General features: G+C 36.8%; 2 protein-coding genes across 3 annotated transcripts; one reads left to right on the top strand and one right to left on the bottom strand.

Moving 5' to 3' along the window:
* The first annotated feature begins 2,439 nt into the window (after positions 1-2,439).
* LOC107421866 (thioredoxin-like protein YLS8) lies at positions 2,440-5,434 on the top strand. Of its 2 annotated transcripts, XM_025076082.3 has the most exons (3): positions 2,477-2,635; positions 3,609-3,702; positions 4,748-5,434. In XM_025076082.3, exon 3 carries the CDS (start codon positions 4,748-4,750, stop codon positions 5,054-5,056), a length of 309 nt encoding a protein of 102 aa, XP_024931850.1. In that variant the 5' UTR covers positions 2,477-2,635; positions 3,609-3,702; the 3' UTR covers positions 5,057-5,434. The 2 variants fall into 2 exon arrangements, with proteins under 2 accessions (XP_015886695.2, XP_024931850.1); XM_016031209.4 differs by lacking the exon at positions 3,609-3,702 and having other exon boundaries at positions 2,440-2,635.
* Positions 5,435-15,504: 10,070 nt separating this feature from the next.
* LOC107421871 (chaperone protein dnaJ C76, chloroplastic) lies at positions 15,505-18,774 on the bottom strand. The gene is made up of 4 exons (XM_016031217.4): positions 18,060-18,774; positions 17,136-17,392; positions 16,381-16,564; positions 15,505-16,280 (listed from the first exon to the last, which is right to left on the bottom strand). The coding sequence occupies exons 1-4, from the start codon at positions 18,486-18,488 to the stop codon at positions 15,639-15,641; spliced, it is 1,512 nt and encodes a 503-aa protein (XP_015886703.2). The 5' UTR covers positions 18,489-18,774; the 3' UTR covers positions 15,505-15,638.
* Positions 18,775-18,911: the final 137 nt, after the last annotated feature.

Genomic DNA, 18,911 nt, shown 5'->3' with positions numbered 1-18,911 from the left:
AAGTCCATGGATCTATAAAAAGAAGGTAGTAAAGGTGAAATCTATCCCATCAATGGATTTGTCAGAGGGCCACTCCTTTAGCATCAGGTGAGCACATTATCTTTCAACTTTTCTAAATGGACTCTGGATTTCACCTTCCAGATCTTTAGAATAATATCAAGTATTGTATGTTTGCTAAAGTTTCTAGCAGCCAGCACCTTTCTAAACAAGATCCTTTCCGCAAAACCCCCTAACATCCCGGACTTGGGTTGCAAGGATAGGGAGCTCGGAGAACGTTGTAAACTTTTCAAACCAACCTTATTGAACTCCATTTCCAATGGAGAAGAAACCCCTGTTTCTACTAGAAAAATTATAGATTTTGGATGAAACTAATTCACCATACTGCTTACATTGTGATTTGTTGAAACTAGATTTGGTAGATCGGGTAAATCTACTGGAAACATGGTAAATCTAGTTTATCTGGATGAGTTTAGATTGCTATACTGTTTGCTATTATGTTCCAAGTCGTCTAGTCTGCCAAGATGAAAGTGAACTTATTTAGATGAAAGTTGTGTCCATGTTATTCCCAAGAAAAACCTACATTAGCAGTGAGGGTGGAATTTGACATCAATCGAGTCCAAGAAAATTGAGGAGGCATTGGGGAAAAGGTATTGCATTAATTTATCCTCCTTTCCTGGTACTAGTGAAGCACATTCTAGATTTCTTTTTTTTTTTTTTTGGGGTAAAATTGTTGCCTATCCATTTATAATTTATCAAATTGAGGGCTGACTTAATTTACAACAAATTGAAAAAAAACTAAAAGTTTAATTACTATTTTTAAGAGTTAAATGTTTAAATTGTAAATTTTTAAAAATTGAATATATCAAATTGCAATTAAGCTTCTTTTTTTTTTAAAGAAATCATAACTAATTTAGTTTATTGGTTAATAATAGTTAAAATTTGATTTCTTAATTTAGTTTATTAGTTGATAATAATTAAAATAAAAAATTTCAACTAATTTTTTAATATAATAATTTAATTTATTAAGAAAATCGTAACTAATGAACTCTTAAAAAATCAAACTAAACACATTATTATTATTATTATTATTATTATTATTATTATTATATCTATTTTTTATGTTACTATATAAAATAAGTTATGCAAAATTATATATAAAAAATAAAAAATAATAATATTTAACAAAATATTTTATTTTAGAATTTTAGTACTAACAATATTTATAACATAAATTATTTTAGAACTTCAGTAAAATATTAAAAAGAAGACCTCATCCATGATACAGTGGAAATAATATGTGATTGATCCCTGTTATAATAAAAACAAAATTCTTAAATAATTTAGAGAAGAATCAATTTCTACAAATAAAGTTGGAAAAGAATGTAATAAAAACAAATAACAGCATAATAAGTCAGCAAAAAAAAAAAAAAAAGCAAGGAAAAAAAATCAAAGAACTAAACAGTGTTTCTTTAGGTCAAAAAGAGAAAGTGAGAAGCAAAATAAAAAATGAAAGAAAAAAAAAATAAAAGTTTTTTTTTTTTTTCCCTGAAAAAAAGTGAAACTCGTGGATGACGAAAACTCACTCAAAAAATAAAAATAAATAAAAAGGGTTGGAACGAAATAGTTGTGGACCCAATTGTTGTTAAGGAAACTTTCTTGTACAGTTTAAACTCACACCTCCCTTGGATTTAAATAGAACAGGGTAGCAGGCATTAAATATGGGCCCCACGTTAATTTTTGTGCAACTCAAAATTTACCACATATTGGTTTTCATTATTTATTGCTGTGTAGAATATTTTATGCAGTTTTATACAGCGCCAAACATAGCCAAAATGATTTAAAAAATAAAATATCCCAAAATATTTACTAACTCATGTCTACCATATTTTTTTTTTCATTTGTCTACCAATTTGTATGAGAAATAATACGATAATGTTATATCATTTTATATCGATAATTTTACTTATCAATTTGTTCATTTATCAATATTTAATTTTTATTAAATTATAATCGATAAAATAAAACCATATAAGTTGATAAATAAATTTGTACATTACCCTTGTAAAAAAATAAAAATTCCATTTTTTGGCTTAGGGATTTACTGAATAATATTATTCTACACATGTCATCAAAACAAAAATATAAAATATTATTTTTTCTGCAAACACTATTTTTCTGTTTTCTCAAGTTCCTAATTAGTTTTTCTAAGAGCAATATTTTATGCATTATTTTTATATTATAACATATAATCTTTCTTTCAATTTCTGTTTTACTTAATATAAAAAAACAATTAAAATTTAAAGTGCGTGTATATTTATATATATTATTTTCTTTTTTTAATAAATTGAAAAGTAGAGATCGAGACACGTGGCTGGTGGAGGGACCTTCTTCATAGTTCAAGCATGTTCTGGAGAGTTCGATGAATGGGTTTATCCAAATATTGTTTTAGAAGGCGGTAGACTTGCAAGGCAAAGAAGAAATTTGGCAAGAAAGAAAGAAAGAGTAGAGTGGAGCAATGTCGTACTTGTTACCGCACCTCCACTCAGGTTGGGCCGTCGATCAGTCCATCCTGGCCGAGGAAGAACGCGTTGTCATCATCAGATTCGGCCATGACTGGGATGACACCTGCATGCAGGTACACCCTATCATCTCTCTCTCTCTCTCTCTCTATTCGTCGTCTTCTTCGTCTTCTTCTTCTTCTTCTGCTCTGTACCCATCTTTTTGCATCAGCTTGAATTTTATTTTTCCATTTTTTTTTTTAACGTGAAATTCTTGGATTACTGGATGACCTTTATGTATTTTAATTGACTAAATAAACAACCAATTTTGGTTAAAATATATAATGAAATGGTATTTTCCATTTGATAGACAAAAGTAACAAACTTTTGCTATATGTCTGTTTACTTCTTGTTTCTCTTCCAATAATGGAACCAAAAGAAGAAGGTTATGGGCTGATTATATATATATATATATATTAACCGCACTTTTGATTATTTAGTTGTATATAATTGCACTTTGAATCCTCGCACCTGAAAATATATATATATATATATATATATGTATATTACAATGTTAGGTTTTAAATTTCAGATTGTTACATTTCTGTCTGATTGAATACTTTAAGTTAATGGTTATTAATTTTTTTTTCATTCCACTTCAGGATATTGAAATAAAATTTAATCCAGTTTGTTGCAAACATTTTAGTTTCAAAATATTTACATTTTAATATCCTATAGTTTAGATACATGTTAACTAGCGTTTGGCAAAAGAATTTAATTAAACCAAATTCAACAATTTAAGATTAAGGATTTGAAGTACATGTTAACTAGCATTTGGCAAAAGAATTTAATTACACCAAATTCAACAATTTAAGATTAAGGATTTGAAGTACAATTACCTTAAATTAGAAGAAACTAAATTGTAATTAATCAAATAATAATAATAATAAGCAAAAGGAGTATAGATGTAATTTTGAGTAAAATATAAGGACCAATATGCAATTTACAGAGAGAGAAAAAAGATGTAGACCCAAAACCCAAACAAAGAGAATTGCCAGTGTCATACTGTGTTGAGAAGAGAGAGTTTGAAAACGATGTCGTATTTTGCAGCTACACCTGCAATGAGGACCAGCCTATCCACCTGGCTGAAGGCGTCTCGTCGTCATCCAATTTGGCCCATGACTGGGATGAGACCTGAATTCAGGTATCCCAAAATTTTCAATTCAAGCTGAAACCCTAAATTCGAATTGGGGCTTCACCCCCTCCTCCTTTTTTCTGCTACGGGTTTTGGTTGGTCCGGCCGAGGAAAATGATTACCTACTTCAAACCTTTTGGGTTTAATTCAGAAGTTTATTGTGAAATACATATACATATGTGTGTATATATATATATATATGTTATATTTTTTGGTTAATATATATTTTCTAATTCTTAAATAGAAAGCTTTTGCAGAAATATTCTTGTTTTCATGCATTTAAATTATATGAATTTTGATTTTGGGGGGGCTTTGTGGAGTTTTTCATGTTTTATATTCACTTTAAGCTTCACCAACATTGAATACCCATATTGTCCTTTTTTAGTGAATTGAACCTTGTATGCTGTTTTCAGATAAATTTCTGTTTTCCAGTGTATTTCCCATTTCTTGCAAAGCTTTAATTGGATACAAAAACTACCTTTTTTACTGCAAATACCAGTTATTGGTATTTGAAAGTGCAATTTTTTATGGTATTGATTTTCACCATGATTTGGAAGATGGATTTTTTCTGGATTATTATCTGATGAATTGAAGTTGTTGCTTTGTTTTAGATTTTAGATGAATAGATTAATTGAAGATTTTATTAGGAAAATACTTCCAATTCTCATGTAAGGGCTTCTGCATAAAAATTTCTCTTTTCTTCCATTTAGATGGTCAATTTATAGGTTGATTGTGTTTAATAGAGTTGCTTTTGTTCTGATTGTATCCTTCTATATTCAACACAGAGCACAAAACAGTTCCCTTTTTTTTTTTTCTTTTTTTCTTTTTTTTAATATGTTTTAATCAATGTGTGTGTGTGTATTTTTTTATTGGTACCATTTTTTTATGTGGATATCTTTTTTTATTACATGGACCACTGTATTTTTTTCCACAGCAAACCTATCATGGGTGCTTGGATGTGCAACGCTTTTACTCATTGAGTTTGCACATGATTTTCAGTGTTTCTGGATTCTTTCTAATGATTTGAAATTTGTGCTCTGTTTTTGGACTGTAGATGGATGAAGTGCTGGCCTCAGTTGCTGAGACAATTAAGAACTTTGCTGTAATATACCTGGTTGACATAACAGAGGTCCCTGATTTTAACACAATGTATGAGTTGTATGATCCATCAACCGTCATGTTTTTCTTCAGAAACAAACATATCATGATTGATCTTGGCACTGGTAACAACAATAAGATCAACTGGGCTCTCACGGACAAGCAGGAGTTCATCGACATTGTTGAGACGGTCTACCGTGGGGCAAGGAAGGGTCGTGGTCTGGTCATAGCCCCCAAGGATTACTCGACCAAGTACCGCTACTGAGTCATTTTGAATCCTTTTAAGATAAAACCCCAAAACTAATTGTATGAAGATTAAATTCTTTGGAAGTCTATTTCTTGAAATTCGTTGAGCTTCCTTGGACCGTACTTATAGTTGTCTAAAACATATTATATAAAAGGGAGGAACACACTGTACAACGTGGATGTTAGTTTAAAGCAGAATGGGGCAGCATTAGAACCCCAAAAAATTTCCGTTGTTTGAGACAACATTAGGAAAATTATAAACAACGTTAAAAGATAGCACAAAGAAATGCTACTGGGTAGTATTGAAAGAAAATTGAGGTGTATTTGGTTTGTGGCAGCATTTCCATGGATTTGATTTTATATAGATTTTTTTATGAAAAATGATGAAACAATAGCATATTGTCTTGTCTAACCAATTTTCATTAACATATGATTACATTTCAATACTTAATTTGCATTTACGTTATAGTTTGTTTACTCTGTCAAAGCACAATTGGGTTTTTCACCGAGTTACGAGCTTAAACAAACTAGATATAAGATTAAAAATCATAATAATAATAATAATAATAATAATAATAATATTAATGACAACGGAAACACTGAATGGATTGGAATGATTAGAATGATAACGAAAAGCATTTTCATTTTTGTCCTTATAAATAATTACCTTATTTATTATTCGTACATAATCAATCTCTTATAAAATAACAATTAAGAAAAAGGAAAACGGAAAACTAGAAAGCCAATGGCATAAATGTTACCAAATGAGCTTTTAGCAAGTCGTACATTTTATTTTTCTGTTAGATAGTGTTGATCTCCGCCTTGCCCTCTCAAACAATCTTATTCTGTTGATTTTGATGGTTGCTATGGCTCTCTAATTGTTATCTTTATGTCTTTATCCTCTTCAAAAATACAAAGTTAATTTTAATTTCCCATTAATAGATTTATTAATTATGAAATGTTTAATATTAGTAGAAGGGAAGGACTTGGTAAAGCTACGATTACCAAGTCAAAAAGAACTTCGCCCCGTAGGTGTAGTTGGGATGGCAAATGCGGTTCCCATTTAGTGCCTTAACCCAGGTTCGATGCTGGCTGTGGGCATGCTTATAAAAAATGGAAGAAACTTTGGGGTTTTTCCTCTAATTTTAGATGCTGCTTCACCATTTTCTTCAGTAATTTTCTCGTTATCCGTATTCTTCTCTAACCTTTGCAATCTTCTTGTCCAAACGACGAGGCCTCGACTTGGGCAGTTCTCCGCTTTTGGCATGTTCAAGATAATGAGAATTTGGAAGTCAAGTCAATATTTCGATTGAAATGATTAGGTGATTATAGCTTGAGTTATTTCATACATATGTATGTTTATAGACAATTAAGCTCGCATCATATTGACCCAACTTATCATGTCATAAATATGTACATGTGTGTGTAGGATTTTGATCTATCCTTACCAACATTGCTGTGGCACAATATTAAACAGGCGCAAAAGAGGAAATGCAGGAAAAATAAAATCTTTTATCCCATTTTTTGATTGACTCACTGATTTGCCTATTCAATCCTTATGTTGCTCATAATAAACTAGCACTGCTCAGTAGATCATTTTTATGTGTATATATGTATGTTGACTATATATGCAAGGGACAAAGAACTAATAATTAATCTTTAATGTATGAAGAGGTTGGACAAAGAATATGAACATACCTGGGAGAGCACAAACTAACATGAGCATTGAAACTTGAAATTACATTATTCACAACCATAAGCGCCCAAATTAGCATCGTTTCTCTCTTCACAAATATTTCAGAAATAATCATCCGAAGGATCTTTTTTGGTTGAACCCAAAAGTTTGAGGTTGGGATGGAAATGGTCATAATAATAAGCAATGCTTTGTAACATAACAGACATTGAGAATGAACATGATAGTTGCAGGTGAAATACCGAGATATGTCACCAGAGCAGAGAGTATCACAACCTGTGCGAAAAACATCATTGAATATTTTCTCGAAACGTGCAAGAAGGTTCTTGTGGAAATCGTTGTTTCTCGCGGGCTTAACGACAGCACATACAAGGTCAAAGTTGAAGTTGTGACACTCTTTACATTGAGGACAAATGCATTGTTGATCCTTTTGCCACATGCAATGTGTCACGGTCCTACATTTTATGCAGCGGAAATAGACCGTGCGACGCCAAGACTATCTAGTCACGGCTAGCCTTCTCACTATCCGAGTTCATATATCGACCCATCTGATACCAATTGTACGCCCCTGAGGTTCACCGACGAGAACTACTCTCGCGAGTCTCACGTATAGGCGACTATGATTGCTTCCTGGCATCACGGCTAATAGCCTAGATGCTCCCCCCATCTATTGGTTCTCATAATTATCATGGCTCATTCCGCCCAGCAAGTTAGTCTGATGGTCTCATGCCCACTCGGTAGCTTGTTACTCAATCTTGTGCCAAGATCTAGCCAGCAACCTAGCTCTCCACTTTGGCATTGGTCCATGCACATCCCGAATAGCACCCGACCTTGGAGCATGCACACCAGCATCGTACCAACATGCCACCCAAGGTAGCAACACAAGAACGGAAGCCCATATACGAATGTCTTCCAATGGCATGGTGTTGTCCCGTCCGTACCTATTTAGCTTCCGACCCTTTTGAGCGAGGCAGAATCCGAGCCCTCGCTCACTGGTATATTTGCCACAACCTTGTAACAAAGGCCTACGTGTGTTCTTGGCATAGCCGATAGAAAACGGCATAGCGAATGCTACACTCAGCCTCTAGCATAGGAGTGATGCGCAATACCAGCTCGAAGCGCCTATCGGTACTGTCCTCAGGACTCCCTGTCCCTCGAAGACATAAGCCCACCTCCGTGGCACTTTATGTCTGCCCCATGGCTTGCCGTCACCCATGGGAGGCTCGCTTAGCCCAAGCTCAAAGCCGAAGCCGGGGGCCGTGGAGAGCCAGACACAGACCACCCCCCTAAAGAGCTTATTGAGTCATTTCCTTTCTGGCAGCAACAGATATCACATTGTGCGAGGAATCATAATGGGATTTTCTCTAGCAAACCTTCAAATCTTGGCCTGCCATTCGACATGCACCATCCTAGTGACATTCTTAAAGATTCCCACGGCCTGGGATGGAAGATCCCGACCTTCAAATATTTATAAAAATGCCACTAGGCCATTCCAAAGGTGCAGACCGTCACATCCTCCCCCACTTCATTATGTCGATGTCTCCATTCAACGTGCCTACTGGCTATCCTCAAGACTCCTACACTCCGCACAACACCTTTCATCCACATAAGCTCTTCAGGCTCAAACTCGAGATCCTGCATACTTCTTCCCTCTACCTCTGTAGAATCACCTCTATGACGACCTTCGTGCGCCCACTCTTGGACTTGGCCAAGGACGTCTTGCCTACGTTCATCCAAACTCAAGCTTTCCTCAAAACGTGCACCTCCTTGTGCATAAATTAGTGTTTCGCCCCGCACTTTCAGCTCTGTAAGCAGATAGTGTTCCCCTCGAACGAATTCTGCCTCTTGTATATCTTGATGGCACCCTAGCCAGACTCATGTCCCCCTTGGACAAATGCTCTCTTCACTTGTTGGCATCACTCTATCCAACTTCATGTCCCTTCTTGGATGATGTTCTCTTTCGTCGTTGGCACACAAGCCAACGCTTATTGTCCCTCTTAGATGAATGCTCTCTTCACTTGTTGGCATCACTCTAGCCAACTTTGTGTCCCTTCTTGGATGATGTTCTCTTTAGACGGTCTTTGGCATCCAAGCCAACGCTTATTGTCCCTCTTGGACGAATAGATTCCCGAGCTCCAAAGTAAGGCACCCTCTTGCCTTCAAGGTCCTCGCATGGACCGAACTCTGTCAAATAATCCGATGGTGACCTTGACCCTCTCATCAAGCACACTGTCTCCTCTCAGGTGTTGCCCCTACGTCAATTGTCCCAAAGGTACCCAAACTCGAGAGTTCTTCATGTGGTAGTTCTTCTCTCCTTTGAACTCCACTTCATGCTTCCTCAGCACTCTGTTGCCGTGACGAGCTAAGTTTCCCTTCTCAGCTCTTGTTCCCACGCTCAAATTTCCATCCCCACGATGGTGATGTGCTAGGAAATCTCAAGCTAGCTTGCCTTCTCCAATAGCAAATTGATGCACAACATCCCTTAAGTGTGCATTTATTCTTGTGGCTTCCAACGCCAATCCCCTACGCAAGTGGCATCGTCTACTCGACGAGTTACCACATCTTGAATGGAGGTCCTCTCTTCTAAGACCCCCTTATTTCGACTGTTGACACCTAGAGTCACCTTGAACTAAGTCCCTTCCTTAGTTCTTTGCCTCAATCTTGCTCACTTTTGTATCTCGGCTCCTCCTTTGAGCTAGTTTTGCCCTCTGGCAAAATTGCAATGCTCCACGCATCCAAGGTTCCTTGTTGAACCCAAATCTTGCCCTCCGGCAATATACCACACTCTAATTTGACCCTCTTGGTCATATAAGGACATTTTGTTGGTCTTCGCTGCGACTTTCCTTCATAGTCCTTTCCCTTTCCATGCTTAGATACGTCTTTTAGCACTTCGCTTTTGTGAGGTTCTGGGTTTCCCTGGACTCATCGTTGTCTGGCTTTATCCCTCCACAAATGGCTTTCAAACTCCACAAGGCTACTTGATCATGGGCCTACTTTGGTTCCATCCAACTCTAGCCAAAAGATTTAAGGATAAGGTATCGTCCCTTATGAACTTTTTCAACCAGACTTCTGCTTCAATGCACGCTACCTAACTCAGATTTAGGCTTCCAAAACCCCCACTTCTTTATGCCCAAGGTGTAGGGTGTCAACGCAATGAACACTCCCCCACTTATGCCTTCGACACCTAACTCCAGTGCTCGTCCGAATTCCACCCAAGCAAACGTTTACTCTCTCACCGAACCGGCTCACTTATGGCTTCCTTATGGACTCGCACCAGAGTCTCATGCCCTCATGGCACTAACCACCATGCCCTCAAGGCTGTTGCTTCTATTGAAGTCCTTTGCCTCCACATCCGACATTTTGTGCCCATGTGCACCAATACTTCTGAGGCTACCCAAGCTCTGTGGTCTAGTTGTGCTTCCTCTGAAGCTTGTGCCTCCACGACATCTCAACAATCGGTCTTCATGCCTTGTTGTCATCGTCGCTTGCTCTCTGCCTTTTCTTTGGTAGTCCCTTGGCCCTCTCGGCCTTGTCTACTATGTTGTTCGCATTGGTGCCTCTGTGGCAACTATAATGTTAACCCTGCTGGCCTGATCTCTTGAGTTCTCGCCCACCATCATGCCTTCATGGCATGCACGATTCTTGGCCCTGTTGGTCTAATCTCCAATTCTTGCATGTACTTGTGCCTTAATGGCATCTAAACTTTGGCCCTGATGGCCTCATTATTCAATGATGCTTAACGGGAGTTTTCCTTAGAACATACACTCTTGCGCCCACTCGTCTTGACTTCTCATTCGCTTCGACAAGGTTGTCCTTTCTCTTGGACAAACGTGGCCTCTGCCACCCAGCTGCATTGGCTTGTTCTTTCTTCCCCAGTCTTTGTGGCCGTCAAGAATCTTGGTCAAAATGGATCTATTTTTGGTATTTTCTGTAATTCTTGAGACCAATACTCCAAAAGAAACACACAGCTAACAAGCCCTCGACTACCTAAGAGAACTGCACTACTCACGGCTTGTACTCCTATAAGAGCATTGTGGCTGGCAATCTCTTGTGGCTCCTCATTTAACAATTCATGAATTCCTTTCTGAGCACCAATCACTTATTCCAAATGCTTGTCCCATTCAAGAACTTCGCATTTGCCTCACTGCTCGAACATCCCAGTTAAAGTGTATTTGTATCGCATACTGATACTCGTTCGGTGAACATCCCCACATCATATTCAAGTTGAGCATGCCGCCACAACTACCCACACACCATGCAAGAATGCCCCCTTCACAGTAGCATCAGGGTTCTACTGATCCAAGCATCACCAACCAATATCATCCGTTCCTCGGTTCGCCTATTGCAGGACAAACTGAGCTCTGATACCAACTGTCACGATCCTACATTTATGCAGAGGAAATAGACCATGCTGTGCCAAGACTCTCTAGTCATGGCTAGCCTTCTCACTATCCGAGTTCATATATCAACCCATCTGATACCAATTGTACGCCCCTAAGGTTCACTGACGAAAAATACTCTCGCGAGTCTCGCGTATAGGCGACTATGATTGCTTCCCGGTATCACGGCTAATAGCCTAGATGCTTCCCCCATCTATTGGTTCTCATAATCATCATGGTTCATTCCGCCCACCAAGCTAGCCCGATGGCCTCACGCCCACTCGGTAGCTTGTTACTCAATCTTGTGCCAAGATTTGGCCAGCAACCTAGCTCTCCATTCGAGCCTTGGTCCATGCACATCCCGAATAGCACCCGACCCTGGAGCATGCACGCCAGCATCGTGCCAACATGCCACCCAAGGTAGCAACACAAGAACGGAAGCCCATATATGAATGTCACCCAATGGCACGGTGTCGCCCCGTCCGTGCCTATTTAGCTTCCGACCCTTTTGAGCGAGGCAAAACCCAAGCCCCCGCTCACTGGTACATTTTCCACAACCTTGTAACAAAGGCCTACGTGTGTTCTTGGCATAGCCGATAGGAAACGGCATAGCGAATGCTACACTCAGCCTCTAGCACAGGAGTGACGCTCAATACCAGCTCGAAGCGCCTACCGGTACTGTTCTCGGGACTTCCTGTCCCTCAGAGACATAAGCCCACCTTTATGGCACTTTATGTCTGCCCCATGGCTTGCCATCGCCCATGGGAAGCTCGCTTGGCCCAAGCTCGAAGCCAGAGCCAGGGGCCGTGGAGAGCCAGACACGGATCACCCCCCTAAAGAGCTTATTGAACCATTTCCTTTCTGGCAGCAACAGATATCACATTGTGCGAGGAATCATAATGGGATTTTCTCTAGCAAACCTTCAAATCTTGGCCTGCCATTCGACATGCACCATACATTCTTAAAAGATTCCCACGGCCCGCGATTGAAGATCCTGACCTTCAAATATTTACGAAAATGCCACTAGGCCATTTCAAAGGTGCGGACTATCACACAATGCATCGGATATCTTCATTGTCATTTAGTGGCGGTTTCTTAAGAAGGTGTTTTGGATCTTGAAAGGGAAGATGCATAAGTTTTGGGAGTTGAGAATGTTGCACATGGAAAGAACATTTTCTGCATTTGAAGATCAGCATTTCCCACATCCATTATAGATATATGGTTGATCGAACGATGAATTAAACACCTTTTTTCTCACCATAGAAGGACTCAAGTAATGATATTCATCATCATCATGAAGGAAATGCCGAAATATCTAGTTTCTTTTATTGCTCAAGAAAAGATCAATAAATATTAAGGAAGAAGTCGTTTTCTCTATCTGCAGCATGTGAAGTCGCTGCCAATATTATCTGGAAGTTTAAAGAAGACGGCAAAAGGATGTGCTTGGTGGAAAGGATGATGAATATTCGACACATCTTTCAATTTTACACATCATATGTCAAGTTGATATTTGCATCTAATTTCTGGCCATAGAAGCAATCCTTAACACCTCGCTATGTAGTGCAAGCATCCACTACATTCACAGTTGGCGAACCGCCCATCAACTATTGTCAATAACAATGGATGGTCATAATCTGGATGTACTATATTTTTCTCCTTCATTTCTCCACTTAGAGATCCATATTGCCAATTAACCAAGCTCCTCTCAGTAGGTGAAGGTACATTTTTAGCAGATTCTGTCACACAAGTTAATATATATATAATCACGCTAAGGACCTGATGGTACATCAAGATTTTGTTAATTTACTTTGGTCAAATATAGTTTTATTATTTCATTAAGTCCATATTAGACCATTAATGCATTTTTAAAGCAAATCCAAAAACTCCATAAAAATGAGGAATGTAGTCATCTTTATGCTTATCATATCACTCTTTTTTTTTTTCTTTTTTCTTTTTTTCCTTTTTTTGTTTGTTGTTGTTGTTGTTGTTGTTGTTGTTTATTGTTATCTGTGTGTGAAAAGCACCATGTTTCTTATTGCTAGTTGAGACATAATTATTGAATCTGATCTGATTTGAAAGGCAAATTTCGGTGCTGTTGTAAAGCTCTAACACCAGATAGAAATTAGTTTAGATTTTATTTCTTTACTTTCTGCAACACCTTTTGTTGTTGAATTTGGATGTGATTTGAAATTTCCTAGATTCTTGTCTAGTTTGTCATAGTCCCCTTTTTTTGGTTCTGGATGGATGAAGTTCTGGCCTCAGTTGCTAAGAAAATTTTTTAAGAACTTCAACACAATGTGTGAGTTGTATGACCCGTCAACTTTCATATTTTCCTTGAGAAAAAAGCACCATAAACAACAGCAAGATCAACTGGGCTCTCAAGAACGAATAGGACTTCATGGGGCGAGGAAGGTTCGTGGTCTGGTGATAGTCCCCAAGGATTTGTATCTCGGTTTTTAGTCCTTGTAAGATAATGCTCCCAAAATTTGTCCAATGAAAGATAATCTCTGGAAGGTTTTTCCTTGAAAATCTTTTAATTTTTATTTAGCTTCCTTAAACACTCTCTAGTTGTCTGGTAACCTGTTATAAAAAGAGAGAAAACATTGTCCTACTTGGCTGTCACTTTCAAGCAGAATGCCACCGAATATTTGTCCATGGACCATCACATGCACAGTGCAATAAAGAAATGCTACTGGCATATTTGGTTCTGTGGTAGCATTTTGATGGAATTAATTTTTTATATAAATTTTGATGGAAAAAAAACAAAACGAAGCTATAACACATTGTATTGTACAACAAACTTTCATATATATATGATTACATTTCAGTATTATCTGTCTGTCTTCCCAATCTTTCCAACTTGGAATGGCTTTTGCAAATATTACCGTTGTCAATACGATGATACATAATTCCAAGATAATTGGTATTCAAGAATTGTTGACCATCTGCAATGCAAAAGAAACCCACTTTAACCAACAGCTGTTCTTTCTATTTGCAATGGACTATTAACTGCAGCAGTAACCATTGCCATTAGCAATAGGATCCACCCTATGTGGTTTCCTTCATGGTTTTCACTACTTGATTTTTGCAATTAGTATTCTTCACTTCTTTTTTTTTTTTTCATAGGCATGGATTCTGAGACAAGTATGAGTTTTTATTGGTTGAGGAAGGAAGAAAATGAGTAAAATGGAATACAATACAGGGGTGCTTGTGAGATATGTAATGTTCTGATGTTGTTACATGGATGAGTCTTGGACTCTCTTTTGCTTGTTTCCTAAAAGCAGCAGTGTTTTAAATTTTCTAATGTAACCAGTTTAGGATTGATCTGATTACTAGACTTGCTGGTAGTCTTGATTCTCTGTTTACATCTATCTGCTGGAAGAACCTTAATGGTTAGGTTTAGTTACACATTGGAAAATTAGTAGTTCCAGGAATATAATAGACCCTGCATGAAACTAAAATTATATGCAGACCTAAAATGTTCAAGAACACAGGAACCGGCTGCATTCCCCTGCCCACTCATAGATCACCACATGGTTACTGCAACATTAGAAATTCCAAAGCTGCTATGTGGAATCTCTCAACTACCTTATATTTAGTTCAGCCAATGAGAGTTGAAACTGAAGGGAGAGTAGTTAAATAAAAGTAAAAAAGTGCATTAAATTGCTACTTGTAATATTTTGCTGCATATTTTCTAAGATTCTGGCATTGCAACAGATATCCTACTCATCTTCTGCTTTTAACTTACTTTGTTATTTCCTTTGTCTTGGCATGTTTAACTCTCTTTTTTGTCATTGAATTTCTCCATGATTTTCAGTTTTCTAGATTCTTGTCTAATAAGTTAAAATTGTGCTCTGTTTTTTTATTGTAAATGGACCAAGTTTTGGCCCCGGCTGCTAAAATTATTAAGAACTTGCTATGATATATATGGTGGACAGTTTCTGATTTCAATACAATGCATATATTTTCTTCAGAAAAAAAAAAAAAAAAAAAAAAAAAAAAAACATATCATGATTGATCTTGGCACGGGAAACAACAACAGGATCAACTGGGGTCTCAAGGACAAGCAAAAAAAGCGTCGGGGTCTAGTTAATATCTCCCAAAGCAAAGATTAGTCCACCAAGTACTCCGACTGAATCACTGTGCCAAATCAATGTAGCTCATTTTGAGTCATTTGCAAGATGGAATCTCAAAAATACATTCGACAAAGGTTAAATTATTTGGAAGTCTTTCTTGAAAGTCTTTGTTTTCATTTAACTTTCTTAAACACTCTTGACGTTGTTACATAAAAGGAGGGGAACAAAGAAACTCTGCACCATAATATTGCAAGAGAATCAAGGCCTATTTGGTTTGAAGCAGAATTTTGATTGAGTCAATTTTCTATAGAAATTTAGATGAAAAATGATAAATACAATAGCATATCGTAATGTATATAATGTATAACAAATTTTCATTTACATATATGATTAAAATTTCACTGCTTAATTTGTATCTACTTAATAATTAGATTTCTGATGTGTTTAGTCTTCCTAATCTTCCCTGTTGGTAATGGCTTCTGCCAATCTTACTGACATCATACCAATGACACACCAAGTAATCCCAGCCAATACAACTGGTATCCAAGAACTGTTTACTATCTGCAATGCTAAAGACCCACCCATATGTTCTTTTACCCCACCTTCTGCTCCTTGTATTTGCAAATGAACTATAAATGCAGCAGCCATTGCCATTCCCATTGGGATCCAATTTCCTATGGGGTTTTTTTCATTGTTCTCCCTCAGTGTTTGAAGTTCGTCATCATGATTACGCTTCCATGTTTTTGTAGGCGACGGTTCTGACATGGTTGTTGATGAGTTGGAGTTTTCATGAGTACTTGAGGGTGGAAGAAAATGAGTAGATGGGACCCAGTAGTCCTCATGAGGCATCAAATTTTTCGATTGGGTTCGATGGATTGGTTTTGAGCTTTCTCTTGCTTGTTTCCTTGAAGCAGCAGCATCTCGGAGTTTTTCCACGCTTGGGTCATAGCATTTACCTGTAATCTGCTTTAGATTTTGAACAGTTACTGCTGTTGTGGATCCATCTACTTTGGGTGCTTTCCAATATAACCAGTTTGAGATTGATCTGATTGCTTGAAATGCTGATAGTCTTGATGCTCTTTGTAGGTCTGTTTCCTGGAAAGAACAACCTTATATGGTTATTAGTTTTTATGTTGACATATTGGAAAATTAGTGGGTTCCAAAACAACAGAATAGACTCTGCAGCAGAACTAACACTGGAATTTTGTGTAGAATTTTTCTTCACTGCATCCTGGAATCTGATCTGGAATTTCTTCACATCTGTGAAAATGTTCGAGACACGTGCACCGGCTGCATTCCCCACCCCAACTCTTACGTTGCCACGAGGCTGCTTTGACATTAAAAATTCGAGAGCTGCTAGGTTGGACCTCTCAACAACCCTGTGTGTGGTTCAGCCAAATAGAGTTTAGAGCATAAGATAGAGTAGATAAAATGAAAGTCTAAGATCCTGTTTGTGATATTATGCTTCTTCTTCTATGAAGCTACACTTACACTAGCTTTACTTTTAAGCTCCAAATTTTTACATTATTTTTTAGCCTCTTCCAAACTGAGCCTAAGTGTATTATTTTCCTGTTTGTAAAAATTTGCTGAATCATTTTCTAAGTTTCTAGGATTACAACAGGAATTCTACTGTATCTACTGCTGTCTAACTTCCTTTGTGTTGATGATGAGCTTTTGAAATAAGTCATTTTGTAAAATATAAAAACCCCACCAAAATCAGCGGATTTAGTACACAAAAAGATAAGTGTATAGGTTTCAATTTTTGTTTCATTTTTTTTTTTTTTTTTTTTTGGGTGCTTCCCAAGTGAAAATCCAAATTCCAAATTTTATAATAAGGGGGGGGAAAAAAAAAAAACCGCTTAATTTTGTTGGAAATTTTGGTTGTGAAAAAGAAATTATACCCAAAAAAAAATAAAATCCAAAAGGGTAAGAGAGAGAAAGAAAACTGACGAGATGCAATCAACAGGGCAAGCTTCAATGGCTTCATTGATTTTGTGTTCCGGGTCTGCCCACTGAGCAACAACTCTGGCTCTTCCATAAACAGATTCAATAGCAAATGTGTTCCCAGCAAACAGAGCACATTTCAAGCAACCAACACATTTTACTTCATCAACAAAAACCGCTCGTTCTTCGCTTTCTGATCCCATCCATACTGAGTATATAGGTTTCCCTGTGTACCCTCTAAGCCCTGCAATTTTTGCTTGCTCCTGCATTTATTTTATCATCATCTTCTTCATGCAGTATTTGTATCATCAATATCTAAGTTAAATTTTATTGATTGAGAATTCCTCATAATCATGCATTGTATTAATTCTGGACACATTATATACGTCACTCAATGAAATTATGCTCTCTATGTTCATATAAATTGTTGTTTAGAGACAATTAGGTGGTGAAATCTATCATCTTCCATATAAAAAGACTATCTTATTCATAAATTGAAAAAAAAAATAAAAAATTTGCCATATAATCTGTCTCAATTTGAACTTTTATTTATTTTATTTTTATTTTTTCCAAATTGGACTTATAATATAAATTTAGGGTACTTTCATCAAAGAATGACAACGGAACAAGGGGCATTTTTCTTCTATTTAATTTTAACATTTTTTTTTAAATCTATATTTTTATTTTTGTATTCAATAAACATATCACTATAAAAATTTAGATTTTAATTCTAATATTAAAAATATTAATAAAATATACTTTTATATATAAATAATTGTAAAATCAAATATAAATTTATCATTATATTCTCAGGAAATTAAATTAACCTCGCAGTGAAATTTTCCTTCCAATTAATTTAAAACAACTCTATGTTTAGGAGCTAATAATTAATACATGTAAATTCAATTAAAAAAGATGGCTTATAAAAACCTTATCATAAGCAATACGTGAAGAAGGGTCAGAGAGAACAGCATAAGCTTCATTAAGAATGATAGCCATGTCATGTCCTGCAGGACCAGCAATATCAGGATGACACCGCTTCTGCAAAGATCTGTAAGCTGTTTTGATTTGGGAGTAATCCGAAGAGCTTTCAATCCCCAGAAGATCGTAAAGATCGAACTCTATCATCGAAGAAGATGATGATGATGTTCCTGATGAAGAAGCCCTGCATGACATATTGGAGTAGTGTTTGCCATGGCTTCTTCTCCTTCTACTTCTTGTTCTGGCTGGGTTGGAGGATTTGCTGAATCCTAATGAAGACTTTGAGGTGGTTGTTGATGATGATGACGATGATGAGGTTTTCGCTGTGAATATCAAAGCTGTGGGTGTGTAAAGGGGAAGCCCTGCAGTGCTTGGCATTTTTGGTTAGGAAGAGAGTATGAGAGAGAAAAACAGAAGAAAAAGTGGGAGGATATTATGTTGTGTTTTTGTAGTAGAACAAAAATAACATGGCTAGATATTTTTGCATGAAAAATATCTTTTGGTGGCCTTTTTATTGGTGAGTTTGGATAAGCGGGTCGGAGCAGATTTATCCGGGTTCATGAAGACCCGCCTTGTCTCACCTCCATTCCATCCCCATCAAAGTTTTCAATATCTATATTCGATCCATATGTATTACCCAAATCCAAAATCAGATCCGACGATCCAACCCAACCCCTTTTTTTTTTTTCCTTTTTAAATTCTTCACACATTATGAATAGTGCACTAAAGGGACCCAAAAAAAAAAAAAAAAAAAATTATATCGTAAATTACATTTTTTTCTAGATTTTCTATCCATCGTGA

The sequence above is a fragment of the Ziziphus jujuba genome, chromosome 3 (assembly GCF_031755915.1).
Source record: "Ziziphus jujuba cultivar Dongzao chromosome 3, ASM3175591v1".
NCBI classification, from domain to species: Eukaryota; Viridiplantae; Streptophyta; class Magnoliopsida; order Rosales; family Rhamnaceae; genus Ziziphus; species Ziziphus jujuba.
This window is presented reverse-complemented; position numbering and strand designations above follow the sequence as displayed.